Genomic DNA, 14,874 nt, shown 5'->3' on the forward strand with positions numbered 1-14,874 from the left:
CTTGAGGTCGGTGATCTGGCTGGACAGCGCGATCTTGTCCTGCATGTGGATGGTCTCCAGGAGGCGCACCTCACGAGTCACGGCAGTCAGGCTGTAGTTCACCTGCCGAATTGACCCGTCCAGTTCCCCTGAGCCCTGCTCCAGGGAGTTCACCCTGGCCTCGATCCCCGGGGCCGTCTGTTCCAGCGCCGCCACGTCCTTGGTGAGGTCTTCCACCTGTTTTGACACAACAGGTTGTTCGAAAGAATCACCAAGGCGGCTTTTCAACCATCCACCATTATCCACCTGTTTTGACACAACAGGTTGTTCGAAAGAATCACCAAGGCGGCTTTTCAACCATCCACCATTATCCACCTGTTTTGACACAACAGGTTGTTCGAAAGAATCACCAAGGCGGCTTTTCAACCATCCACCATTAACCACCTGTTTTGACACAACAGGTTGTTCGAAAGAATCACCAAGGCGGCTTTTCAACCATCCACCATTATCCACCTGTTTTGACATAAACGTTATTCAAAAGAATCACCAAGGCGGCTATACAACAGAGTTTGACACAAACGTTCACATAATCATAATCACCAAGGCAACTGTACAACCACCCACCATAGAACTATCCACCTGTTTGACACAAACGTTATTCAGAGAATCACCAATGCGGCAAAATAATACAGTTTGCTATACAACAGAGTTTGACACAAACGTTATTCAGAGAATCACCAATGCGGCTTTTCAACAGAGTTTGACACAGGCGTTATTCAAAGAATCACAGGCACGCCTATACAACAGATAATGAAAGCACAATAAGCAAAGCTTATTATCGTGTTCTGAGACGGATGCTGTGCCAGTACACTCGCTGCAATTCTACAAAAAATGTACTTGAACTGAAATAGAGTTCAGAAAATATGTATATAGAAGTGAAACAATTTGGACGGTGGGGGTGGGGGGTGGGGGATTGACAATGAAATGAATGATTGAATGAATGAATGAATGGAATGAATGAAAGAAGAAAATAAATCGGTAGCATAAGCAGCATTGACTTGGAAGTCGTGCACCTTGCAAACTGGAGAGAGTTACCACTCGTTATTGTGGTTTGGGGCGAAAAAGACATGCATAATTTCAAGCACATATCGAAGGGTACGTTACAAGTTCGCCACTGGCATAGTATTGACGATAGTATGTACGTGTGCACGGTGGTTACATGTATGCGTATGTGTGTCTGTGTTCGTTCTTTGGTTCAGTTAAAGTCTTTTCGCTGTAAGTGATGTTAGACGAAGGAAGGGTGAGGGGGTGTTGGGGGTGGGGGGTGGGGGGATCGAGGAAGTGAAAAGAACTGATTGTATATGCGTGCGAGAATGCGAATGTGTGTGTGTGTGTGCGTGTGTGTGTGTGAGTGTGTGTGTGTGTGTGTGTGTGTGTGTGTGTGTGTGTGTGTGTGTGTGCGTGTGCGTGAGTGCGTGCGTGCGGCGTATGCCTGTGCGTGTTGATCATAGCAAGGATAATGGTAATGATGATCATCATCATTATCAACATCATCAGCCACCTGCTTGGAGCGGATGTCCACCAGCTGTGTCAGGTTGAGGACCAGGCTCTGCACGGTGGAGCACTGGCTGCAGTCTTCACCCCCGGCAGTCCCGTTCTCCAGCCTCTCCAGCCGCTTCTTGAGGTCTTGAAAGAACGAGAAATTAAAATTCGCTTACTTGTTTTATTTCATCTTTTACATGTATGACCGATTTTACCCCGCTATGTAGGCAACCATACTCCGTTTTCGGTTGTAAACAAACAAACAAACAAAAAATGCCATACTGCTGTAGAACGGCCTTTACCTTGGTTCTCCTTCCTCAAGAGGAGGTTCTCGTTCTGGAGGTGGTCCTGGCGGGCACGCACCAGCAGCAGCTCGCCGCTGACAGGGTCCAGGTGGGTGGAGGCCGTTCCCAGGCCCGTGAGGTTGGTGGGCAGGCAGCCCAGGCCGGCGAAGCGGGGCGGCACCATGCAGGTGTAGCTTCCCTGGGGGGTGAGTGGGGTCACGGTCAGCAGGAAGTGACCGTCCTGGTAGCCCGTGCTGTTGTACACGGCGCCCGTGGGGGACTGCAGTACAAAAGAAAGGATGGAATAAAGGAAGGGAGGGAGGGAGGGAGGAAGGAAAGAAAGAAAGAACGAACGAACGAACTAATGAATGAATGAACCTTTATTTTCCGGCTGTATAGAGAGAATCTGGCTTCCAAGCCAAAGTCCTCGCCACAGAGTCGATATCTCGCAGAGAGAGGACATGGGCTCTCAAGGCAATGGCAGAAGCAGCAGAAAAGAATTCCAGCTGGATCTGGTCGAGGAGGAATTAAAGGAAACTTCATAAGGATTAAATTCCCTACTCAAACAAGGCGTACGATGGCTCAGTGGTTAAAAGGTCTGCTAGAAAAGGTGACTCAGTCCTGAAGTGGCGACCACCCTCCAGGCGCGGGTTCGAACCTGCTGAGGACCAGGATAAAAAAGAAAAGAAAAAGGCGGCAATACAAGGGCATCCAGGAGTCATGACCTGGGTGCGGACCGGCCCCCTTAGAGTGTAAGGAGTTCAGGGCCGAAACACTTGACTGAGGGGCCGGGGGGGCTTCTTCTCTGAAGACCTTGTACTGTCCAGCTCTCCCTAGAGTTTCTTATCATAGCACCATTGGCCGACTTCTTCTTCTGCGTTCGTGGGCTGCAACTCTCACGTTCACTCGTTTGTACACAGGTGGGCTTTTACGTGTATGACCGTTTTTACCACGCCATGTAGCAGCCATACTCCGCTTTCGGGGGTGTGCATGCTGGGTATGTTCTTGTTTCCATAACCCACCGAACGCTGACATGGATTACAGGATTACAGGATCTTTAACGTGCGTATTTGATCATCTGATTGCGTGTACACACGAAGAGGGTTCAGGCACTAGCAGGTCTGCACATATGGTGACCTGGGAGATCGGAAAAATCTCCACCCTTTACCCACCAGGCGCCGTTACCGAGATTCGAACCCGGGACCCTGAGATTCAAAGTCCAAAGCTTTAACCACACGGCTATTGCGCCCGTCGGCAGACTTATGTATCTGCTGTTATTTTAAGAGAGACATACATTCCCGTACAAACACACATACATTCGTATTTATCATTCTCATTTACTCATTGCCTGCACAAGAAAACTACAAAAGCAGCTCCGAGGGAAATAACATCGCTAACAGGTCCATGAAACGAGAGCAAGTAACACGATTTTACATACATAACATGAATTCTACACATGAGTGATTCAACTGAAAATAGTTGTAAAAATAAAACAAAAACATCCTCCTCTCTCTCTCTCTCTCTCTCTCTCTCTCTCTCTCGATATATAGACAGATATGATAGAGAGATAGATAGATAGATCTCTCTCTTTCTCTAAGATACATAGATTGTATTGTATTTCTTTTTTTGTCACAACAGATTTCTCTGTGTAAAATTCGGGCTGCTCTCCCCAGGGAGAGCGCGTCGCTAGATAGATAGATAGATAGATAGATAGACAGATCTCTCTAGATAAATAGATAGATCTCTGTAGACAGATAGATCTCTATAGACAGATCTCGACAGATAGATCTCTATAGACAGATAGATCTCGACAGATATATAGATCTCTATAGATAGATATCTCTAGATAAAGATAGATAGATAGATCTCTATAGATAGATATCTCTGGTGGTGGTGTGTCCATCGAGATCGATGATGACCATCGTTGTCATCCAGATGGGGGATGGGGGATGGGGGGAGGGTGGTGGTGGGGTGGGGGGAAGGATGCTCATGAATCTATCTGTGAGTGCGCAGATGGCTGAATAGTCCAATCTGCGCACGAAATGTTCGCTGACAGTTGGGGCAGACAAAGACAGGCATATCATTGTCAGGGAGCTTGTTTGCCCGTGACTTTCTGGCCTGCCTCTTCTCAACAGCTGCAGCAGTCCTGTTGGCCTCGCACAACCTGGCGCCTTTGTGCACAGCAGCGCGCCATTTGTCACGGTCCACTGCAGATTTCTCCCAGGAGTCAGGGTTGATATCAAACGCTTTCAGAGAGACTTTCAGAGTATCTCTGAAGCGCTTCTTCTGACCTCCGTGTGATCTCTTCCCTTGTTGCAGCTCGCCATAGAAGAGCCTTTTGGGCAGCCGATGGTCTGGCATACGCGCCACGTGTCCAGCCCAGCGAAGCTGGGACTGCATCAGGATGGTGAAGATGCTGGGAAGGGTGGCTTTTGCGAGCACCTCTGTGTCTGGGGTCTTGTCTTGCCACTTGATGTTCAGTAGCTTCCTGAGGCATGTTGTGTGGAAGTGGTTCAGCTTCTTGGCATGTCGTTGGTACACTGTCCAAGTTTCGCAGGCGTACAGTAGTGTGGGGAGAACTACTGCTCTGTAGACCTTTAGCTTGGTCTCAAGACTAATGCCTCTTCTGTTCCAGACATTTGCATTGAGTCTACCAAAAGTTGCGCTTGCTCTTGCAATCCTGACGTTCACTTCATCGTCGATGGTCGCATTTCGTGACAGTGTGCTGCCAAGGTATGTGAACCGCTCCACCGCACTGAGTCTCTGACCGTTGACTGTGATGTTGGGCTCAACGTAGGGTTTCCCTGGGGCTGGCTGATGGAGAACTTCAGATTTCCTCGTGCTGATGGTAAGGCCGAAGTTCCTGCTGGCAGTGGCAAACTTGTCGACGCTGAGTTGCATGTCAGCTTCAGATCCAGCGTTGAGGGCACAATCATCAGCAAACAAAAAGTCTCTGATGATGTCTGTCATGACCTTCGTTTTTGCTTGAAGCCTTCTGAGGTTAAACAGCTTGCCATCTGTTCGGTACTTTAGGCCGATTCCAACATCGCCATCTCTGAAGGCATCAGTAAGCATTGCAGAGAACATGAGGCTGAACAGCGTTGGAGCCAGGACGCAGCCTTGCTTGACACCATTTGTGACAGCAAAAGGAGCAGATGTTTCACCATTGTCCTGGACTCGAGCCTGCATGCCTTCATGGAATTGGCTGACCAAGGAAATAAATTTCCGAGGGCATCCGTACTTGGCCATGATCTTCCACAGTCCCTCTCTACTCACGGTGTCGAAGGCCTTAGTGAGGTCGACATAGGTGAACAGATCAGCATTTTGCTCCTGACATTTCTCTTGCAGCTGCCTTGCAGCAAACACCATGTCAGTGGTTCCGCGCTCTTTCCGGAATCCACATTGGCTCTCAGGCAAATGACCTTGGTCAAGGTGTGCTGTGAGGCGGTTAAGTAGGATCCTGGCAAGTATCTTGCCTGCGATGGAGAGCAAGGAAATGCCCCGATGGTTATCACAGGCTTGCCGGTTCCCCTTTCGCTTGTACAAGTGAATGATACATGCATCTTTGAAATCCTGGGGGATCGTCTCTTCTTTCCACATGAGTGAGTACAGCTGATGAAGCTTCTCAGTCAGCACAGTGCCTCCATCCTTGTAGACCTCTGCTGGTATGGAGTCTGAGCCAGGTGCTTTGCCACTGGATAGCAGACGGATTGCTTTCTGGGTCTCAAGAAGTGTTGGCGGATCGTCCAGTGCTTCGTTGATGGGGACTTGTGGGAGACGGTCTATGGCTTCATCATTTATGGAGGAAGGGCGATTTAAGACACTGTTGAAGTGCTCAGCCCATCGTTCGAGAATGTTCTCCTTCTCGGTGATCAAGGTATTCCCATCTGCACTGAGGAGGGGGGATGATCCTGAGGATGTGGGGCCGTAGACTTCTTTTAAGGCATCATAGAACCTCTTCATATCGTGCCTGTCAGCATATCCCTGGATCTCATCAGCTTTGTCACTCAGCCACTTATCCTGCATCTGGCGTAACTTTTGCTGAACAGTCCTGCGGATGGCATCATACGCATCCTTTTTTGATGTGGACTTTGGGTTGCTCAGGTGGGCTTGATGCAGACGGCGTTTCTCATCCAGAAGCTGCTTGATTTCATCACAGTTTTCATCAAACCAGTCTTTGTGCTTTCTGGTCATGGGTCCCAGGGTCTCTGAAGCTGTACTTTAGATCAGCTCACGCAGGGTCCTCCAGTCAGACTCCACATTCTGGTTGTCCAGAGAGGCGGATTCCAGACGATCTTCCAGCAGCTCCACAAAGGTCTGTTTGATGGTGATGCTTTTCAGCTTAGCGATGTTGAGCCGTTTTGGAGCCTTCTGGCCTTGGGGGCGTCTCTTGGGTTGGATTCGAATATTCAGCTTCGAGACTACAAGGCGATGGTCTGTCCAACACTCGGCGCCGCACATGGTCTTTGTTACACGTACATCTTGCCTATCCCTTTTCCTGACGATGACATTATCGATGAGATGCCAATGCTTTGAGCGAGGGTGCATCCATGACGTCCTGTTACGGGTGGGGAGGCAGAAAACTGTGTTGGTTATCAGCAGTTCGTGCTCTGCACAGGTCTGAAGCAAAAGCAATCCATTTGGGTTGCAGTGGCCCACACCGTGCTTTCCAATCACTCCATCCCAGGAGATGTAGTCAGAGCCAACTCTAGCATTGAAGTCCCCAAGAATGATGAGTTTGTCTGCTTTAGGGATGGCAGCAATGACAGAGTGAAGGTCCTCGTAGAACTTCGCCTTCACTTCATCCGGGTTGGTCATGGTTGGGGCGTAGGCACTGACAATGGTGAGGTGCTTCTGGCCAGATGCCAGTGGGAGTTTCATGGTCATAAGCCTATCGTTGACTCCCTTTGGGATTCCAGCTAGCTTGCTGACAAGTGCTGTTTTTACTGCAAAACCAACGCCAGCCTCACGTCGCTCTTCGCTTCCTCGTCCACTCCAGAAGAAGGTATAACCAGATCCCCGTTCACAGAGCTCGCCTTCGCCTGCAAGCCGAGTCTCACTCAAGGCTGCGATGTCGATGTTGTATCTGGCGAGTTCGGATGCAACTAGTGCTGCTCTCCTTCGGGGTCTGTCCGCATTATCTCTGTCCAGGAGAGTCCTTATGTTCCAAGCACCAATGGTGAGAGGAACGATCCTTGTTTTTTTCTTTTCTTTCTTTTTTGTTGTGATAGATAAAGATAGATAGATAGATCTCTATAGATAGATATCTCTGTGGTGACGAGAGAGAGGGTGGGTTGGTGACGCTGGGTTATATGGCGATGCGTTCGGGTGGGGGTGGGGGACCTGGTGTGGGTGGAGGATTGGAGGAGAGGAGGAGGAGGGGAGGGAGGTAGGGGAGTGAAAGTGCGGCCCCATTTGATTTTGTTGTTATTGTTTTGTTGTTGTTGTTGATTTCAAAACTGTCAGAAGACTTGTCTCATTGTGGTTAAAATAATGATAATGATAATAGCAGTATTTGTAGAGCGCTGGATCTTGTGCAGAGACAAATCAAAGCGCTTTCACACCAGTCATTCACACGCATGCATAACTCTATAACTGGACAAAACTGAAGACAAAGAAGAGGCAGGGAAGGGAGGCTATCTTGGGAAGAGGTGGGTTTTAAGGCCAGACTTGAAAGAGCTGAGTGTGGAGACCTGACGAAGCGAGTGATATGATGTGAAGCGATGTGTTGAGACACGGTGAAGTAACTTTTTTTTTTCTTTTTCTTTTTAAATGGTGCAGCTATTCAGCACTTTTGCATTATTTCTTTTTCCAGTTATCTATTTATTTATTAATTCATGTATCACTTCATTCATCTATCTATCAATCTATCTATCTATCTGTCTTCCAATCCTATGTTTCTTCCTCTATCTATCAAGCGCTGTGTGTTACGCTGCTGCTCAGGCATCTGCTAGGCAGATGTGGTGTAGCGCATATGGATTTGTCCGAACGCAGTGACGCCTCCGTCAGCTACTGATACTGATACTATCTGTCTGTCTGTCTGTCTATTTAGTAATTTATTTATTCATATATTCATTTGTCAATATCACTGGCTGCACAGTCATAGACATTCAACTGAAGAACACACACACACACACACACACGCACACTACACCACACCACACCACACCACACACACACACACACACACACACACACACACACACCACATCACCACACACACACACACCACACCACACCACACACACACACAGAGTACACAGCACACACACCTCCCCCCCCCCCCTCCTCGCACCCCCCCCCCAAAAAAAAAAAGAAAAAGAAACAACAAACGAACGACAAAAACAAGAAACAACCTCCCCCCCCCTCTTCTCCCCTCCCCTTTCCCCCCCAAAAAACACAAAAAAACCCACAAAACAAAACACACACAACAAAACAAAACAAAACAACAACAACAACAACAACAAAACAAACAAAAAACAACAACAACAAAAACTCACAAGAAACTCCACAGTGAAGTCCGAGGGCTGGACATCAGTGTTGAAGTCGCCACACCTCAGCTGGAGTGACCACTGGCCAGTGGCCGGATCCTGAACGGCCTGTGTGGTCAGCTGCAGAGGTCTGTCCGGTGACAGCAGGGGTTCTGGGACAGCAAGGGGCCGGGAAGACGAGAGGGGGGGAGGAGAAAGGGAGGGAGGAGGCAGAGGGGGGGGGGGTGGAATGGAAAAGAAAGATAGATACAAATGCACGATTGAATAAAAAAAACAAACAATATCGGATGAATGGATGGATGAATGGATGGATGAATGAATGGAGGGATGGATGGAGGGAGGGAGGGAGGGATGGATGGATGGTTAGATGAATTGATGGATGGGTCGATGGATGGTTAGATGGATGGGTGGGTAGATGGATGGATGGATGGATGGATGTGTAGATGGATGGGTGGATGGGTGGATGGATGGATGGGTGGGTAGATGAATAGATGCGTGGGTGGGTAGATGGATGGATGGATGAATAGATGGATGGATGGGTGGGTGGGTAGATGAATGAATGGATGGATGGATGGATGAGTTGGTAGATGAATGAATGAATGGATGGATGGATAGATGGATGGATGGATGGGTAGATGGATGGATGGGTAGATGGATGGATGGATGGATGGACGGGTAGATGGATGAATGAATCGATGGATGGATGGGCAGATGAATGAATCGATGGACGGATGGATGGGTAGATGAATGAATGGATGACTGGATGGATGGATGGATGGATGAATATATGCACGAACAAATTGAGGAGCGAAGGAAGAACAAAACGTAATAAAACAGACAGCCAGTCGGACGGACAGCCAGTCGGACAGACAGCCAGTCGGCCAGCCAGCCAGTCGGACAGACAGACAGCCAGTCGGACAGACAGATAGACAGACGGACCGCTGAATTGATTGTTTGACCGACTGGTTGACTGCTATAGAATAAACAAAGTAAAAGAATTTATCAGCTCTCAGAAAGAAAGAAAACAGAGAAAAAAAGATGATTTTTTTTTTCTTTTTTTTAGAATATCATTCAGTCAGTCTGTGAGTTAGTCTGTGTCAGTCAATGAGTCAGTCAGTTACAAAAGAACTATATTAATGGTGAACGCCCAAAAGTCACTGTTCATTTTACGGGTGCGCTTTTACGTACGTAACAGAATCTGTCCATGATTTAGGCAGCCACACTCCGCGTTTACCTATGTTTGTCTGTGTCTCCGCAACCTACTGATGGCTGGTATAGGTTACGGAAGCCATTTTTCTGCAAGTGTTCACACATTTCATCATCATCATCATCATCATCATCATCATCTCCATCTTCATATTCTCCTCCTCCTTCTTCTTCTTCTTCTTCTCAAGGCCAGACACAAGCGTTGGGTTTATACAGAGGTTCACGGGCAGCGATCGATGTTATCATGATACCTCACAGCAGAGGAGACTTTTTTCCGCTGTTGTGTTTGTGACAGAGTGATTTACGAATGCCTGTGACCAGAGGAAGAACGGGGAATATTATTTGTACATTTCGAATACCTGTATGAATGTGAAAACGTTTTGCACGTGGTAAGTGTGGGTGAATCGTGAGCTGTGCATGTTCATATATGTGTGTGTGCGTATATGTATGTACTGTAACGTCAGTCTGAATGCATCAGAGCTCGGGTGATGTGGTCTGTGTGCCTTGACTGTTGCGAACATCAGGTTGGAAAAAAATAAGTTTTTATTTTGTTTATTCAGTGATTGGTTGCTGGATTGTTTTATTCGAAATGTAACTAATGATTTAATAGTTTGATAATTTAGTCGTTTTTTGCTGTTGGTTTTGAAATGTTTGCTTTTTGATAAATTAATACTTTTTGTGTATTTGTGAAATTTATAAGACGTAGTGACTCATGAATGAATATTGTATTGTTAATTGGAAAATTGTTTGAATGCATGAGTGGTGTGAAAGGATAGCAAATATAATATAATAAAATAAGGGAACAGTAAATGAAGGGGGAACATTGAGAATGAGCTGGATGCTCGTTCAGTGTGTCGAAAGGAATAATTTAAATGGAGTGTGCCAAGAGCTAAAAACTGGAAAAAGTGTTGTCAGGGCTCCATGTTGACCGGCCACGGAGTGGAGGGACCTTGTGGAACTGGGATGTTCACTGAGGAGGTGCCCGAGTTTCCCACGAGTGAGTCGGGTGGACATTGACTTGACACTACTGTGAGTAGACTATTGGCCGGCCTAGGATTGAGGCGATCCTGAGATTGGATCATCAGGTTGTGCAGAGAGAATTGACCTGTGACAGTCAAGACATGTGTTCCTGGTTTTCTTAAAATTAATTTTTTTTTCAAGATGAACAGAGTGAATGAAAAAAATTTTTTTTTTGGTCTTAATAATTATATTTGGGTCAGGGGAAAATTCCTTGTCTGTTTTTTGTTTGTTTACTGAGAGAGTGAGAGACTGAAGACTGAAAACTGAACTCGCTAAAATATTTCTTCCATTACCTTGTCTGTCTCCTCGCCCACTTAGTAACAGTGTTACATAGGTGTTCAGTTGTGCCTGTTCTCATTCAACACACGCGGGATACCGCCTGCTACCCCTCCACCCCTTAATTATCAGTCTCGGAGCCATACTCAGTTTAACCTCCACCCCTTAATTATCAGTTAGTTAGTCTCGGAGCCGTACTCAGTTTAACCTCCCACCCCGTTTCAAAATCCTTACCCGTAACGTTGACGTAGACGGTACGGGTCAGCCGGAAACTCGAACCGGAAGCGTCGCTCCCGTGGATTTCGATGGAGTAGTTTCCCCTGTCGTTGGGAGTCACGTGACGCAAGGTCAGGCTTCCGCTGGTCCCGTGCGTCAGCCGGTCGGCGAAGTTTGGCAAGGGGACGAAACTGCCGTGAGAGTTGAAGGCCATCAGTTCTGGCGGAGGACCGTCGAAGAGCCATTCCACGTTGAAGAGACTGTCCCCTTGGTCCAGGGCAAACTCCCAAGGGAAGGTGACGTCCTTCCCCGTGCAGGCGGTGATGGCGATGGCGTCGTTGAGGTCGGTCTGCCACCGGAGGCAACGCACCACTGGAACATGAAGATGATGATGAATGGTTTATACTGGAACAGGAAGATGATGATGATAAATGGTTTATACTGGAACAGGAAGATGATGATGATGAATGGTTTATACTGGAACAGGAAGATGATGATGATGAATGGTTTATACTGGAACAGGAAGATGATGATGATGAATGGTTTATACTGGAGCAGGAAGATGATGATGATAAATGGTTTATACTGGAACAGGAAGATGATGATGATGAATGGTTTATACTGGAACAGGAAGATGATGATGATAAATGGTTTATACTGGAACAGGAAGATGATGATGAATGGTTTATACTGGAACAGGAAGAGAGAACACTGAACACTGAACTGTGTAATGTCATTAGCTGTAAAGCTGCAGTGACATAGTGGCTACAAATCACAACAAAAATGGTGCAACACAGATAAAATGGAACCCCAAAAGGAAAAAAAAAACCCACCATAGTTGAAGCAAAATAAATTAGGGATAAGCGGCACTTTGGTACTTTGTCATTTGCTTAAAAGTCCATGTGGCAGGGGGGGTAATGTACCTTTCCTTCAGTCATCCGTCTCCAAGAGAGAGAGAGAGAGAGAGACAGAGGGTTTGAGGGACCCGTTTTCTTCTTCTTAATTATCATTCGAAACGTAGTTTCTCTGTAATAAACCAGGTTATTGCAACAATAGGCTTTTAAATGATCAGACCCCCATGCATGAATTAATAAGTGAACGTATCACATTATTGACATTGTCGTGCTTTATCTATCTATCTATCTATATATATATATACGGAATTGAGACACGAATTAATACCGCTTAAATACTTCAGAAGCCCATCATTGTCCAGACTCTCTTCTATCTTAGCTAGTGAAAATTCTGAAACAATCTTGAAACTGTCATGTATATCTATAAAGCACTAACTCTGAGGGGAAAAATGCCTGAATGGTATGTGAATGAACACATGTTGCCTGCTGCATTTTGCTGTGACTCCTGTTATGGGCCAGAGGCCTGACAATTAAACATTTATTTACTTTGACCTCTCTCTCTCTCTCTCTCTCTCTCTCTCTCTCTCTCTCTCTCTATATATATATATATATATATATATATATCTTTGTCTTTGTCGGTCAGTCTGTCTCCTGTCTCTTTGGTTCCCTTTGTAACTGTCTGTTTGACGATTTGGAAAGTTCTTACATTGTTCCCTTCCCTATACATCTACATTGTTAAGTATGTGTGTGTGTGTGTGTGTGTTTTGGTTAGAATGTGTGTTCATTTATATGTAGTTGTATGAGTGGGTTTTTTTTTCTTCCTCAGAGGACTGGACGCTTAAAAAAAAAAAGAGAAAAATAAAAGAAAGAAAAGTGATAATGTTTCTTCCACTACCTTCGTGAAATATAACGTGTGTCGTTTCGTTTTTCTACTCATCCTCCCCTCCCCCCTGGCCCTCTTCCACTTCATCTCCTCCTCTTCCTCCCTTCCTCTTCTCCTTCATCGTCGTCGCCGTCGCCATCAGACGTGAGCGTTTGGTTTATACAAATGTTTCACATCTTCTCCTTTGCTATTCCTCTTATTCTTATGATTATAATTCCTCTTCTTGTGATTGTTGCAGTTGCTGTTGTTATTATTACTATTATTATTTGTTTTGTTTACTCTTACTACTGTCACTGCTGCGCCGCTGCAGCTGATACTACTACTACTACTGCTACAACTACAACTATGCCTTCAAACCTGTCCCAGGTCTGTAACCTGGAGCAGTACAATAGTCATTAACCGTCAGGTGAAGTAATAGTGGTAAACATTATACTTTAGATTCTGCAGCATGCACTTAGCGCACGTGAAAGAACCCACGGCAACAAAAGGGTTGTTCCTGGCAAAATTACGTAGAAAAATCCACTTCTATTGGGAAAACAAAACTGCACGCCACGCAGGGGGGAAAAACAAAAAACAAACAAAAACAAAACAAAAAAAATCGTGGCGCTGTAGTATAGCGACGCGCTTTCCCTGGGGAGAGCAGCCCGAATTTCGCACAGAGAAATCTGTTGTGATAAAAAGAAATACAAATACAAATACAAAATACTTACGTGGTAAGAAAAGACACAGGCACACGGCAAAAATACGGACTCTCATGGCTGCGTTGTGCTGGCCAAAACTGACCGAATGACTGCACAATACATATACACACACTGATACGTAGCGTCTACCAGTGAAGGCCAAAATCCTTTTGTATTGTCCGGTTTACGTCTTGTGGTTATCGCGCTGGCCCGATCACGTGGTTGCTTAGTGGGCAGGAACTGGGCCAAGAGCTCATCGTTTGGCGAGTGTAGAACCTGGACTTTGGGGTTGTATTCGACCTTCAAGTTGAAACTTTCCTCAGCTCCGAATCGAAAATTTAATGTGAAACAGAAAGCTAAGAGATACTTAATTGCAAGTTTGCTCGCTGTAAAAACACACACATAAACACACGCACGCACGCACGTACGCACGCACATACACATACACCCCCCAAAAAAAACAAAAAAACAAAAACGAAACAAAACAAAAAAACGAAAACAACAACATCAACAAACAAGAAAAACTATTTTTAAAAAAAACAACAAAGCACACACACACACACACACACACACACACAAACGCTTTCGAATAGGACTGAAGGAAACGACGTGCATCCAGAATCAAGGAATCGTCACCAGTGAATATACTGCCTCTCATCTCTGTTGTTCTCTCCAGCCGTTCCCGTCTCTCTCCATCTCTACCTCCACTCCCACCCCTCCTCACCCCACCCCACCCCACACCCAGTCTCTCTGTCTCTCTCTGCCTTTTCTCTGTCTGTCTGTCTGTCTCTGTCTCTGCCTCACCCCCTCCCACCCCTCTCTTTCTTGTCTGTCTGATTCTATGTCAGTGCTAATTTGCTCTTGTCTCTCTCTCTGTCACCGTGTTTCTCTTCGTTTCTTTTTCTCTATTTCTCTGTCTGTCTGTCTCTCGTCTAATTCTCTTTCTCTGTCTTCGTCTCGTCTCTCTTTCTCTGAATCTCTGTCTCTAAGTTTCCGTGTCTCTGTCTGTCTGCCTGTCTCTCTCTCAATCTCAAAATACAAAAAGATAAGTCGAATACTGTCAAATCCAGAAATATATATTCTGCCCTCTCCAAATAATGAGACAGAAAAAGACAAGCGAGAGAGCAAGCGAGTGGTAGAGACAGACTGACAGACAGACAGACACCTATCCACACACACCCAGAGAGAGAGAGAGAGAGAGAAACAGGTGGTGGAATTCTGAATATTGCGCTCTTGGTAACTCTTGGAATGATATACTCTTGATCAACGTCATGAATGTCCCCTCTGAGTGACATGGGGTTGAAGTGCTGGTCAGTTTCAATACAAGTATTATTTCTTCTTCTTCTTCAATGAAAAAAAACAAACTTCTTCCAACTTGTTCTTTATTGTGGTTGTTTTTATCAAATCATGCATTTTTTTTTTTCAATTCTAACCATGTCTATG

The 14,874-nt window shown here is 45.9% G+C and overlaps 1 protein-coding gene across 1 annotated transcript in view; it reads right to left on the reverse strand.

The window, feature by feature from the left end:
- The window catches only part of LOC143299994 (uncharacterized), a 16,653-nt gene extending 3,116 nt beyond the window's left edge, over window positions 1-13,537 (reverse strand). The window contains exons 1-7 of the mRNA XM_076613550.1: window positions 13,462-13,537; window positions 11,033-11,386; window positions 8,306-8,448; window positions 1,824-2,085; window positions 1,541-1,665; window positions 604-618; window positions 1-216 (exon numbers count right to left, since the gene is read on the reverse strand). The exon at window positions 1-216 is cut by the window's left edge and continues 25 nt beyond it. Coding sequence (XP_076469665.1) covers window positions 1-216; window positions 604-618; window positions 1,541-1,665; window positions 1,824-2,085; window positions 8,306-8,448; window positions 11,033-11,386; window positions 13,462-13,507 — 1,161 coding nt within the window. The 5' untranslated portion in view covers window positions 13,508-13,537. The remainder of the gene's footprint in view (window positions 217-603; window positions 619-1,540; window positions 1,666-1,823; window positions 2,086-8,305; window positions 8,449-11,032; window positions 11,387-13,461) is intronic.
- Window positions 13,538-14,874: the final 1,337 nt, after the last annotated feature.

Source organism: Babylonia areolata, chromosome 25, assembly GCF_041734735.1.
Source record: "Babylonia areolata isolate BAREFJ2019XMU chromosome 25, ASM4173473v1, whole genome shotgun sequence".
Lineage (NCBI taxonomy): Eukaryota > Metazoa > Mollusca > Gastropoda > Neogastropoda > Buccinidae > Babylonia > Babylonia areolata.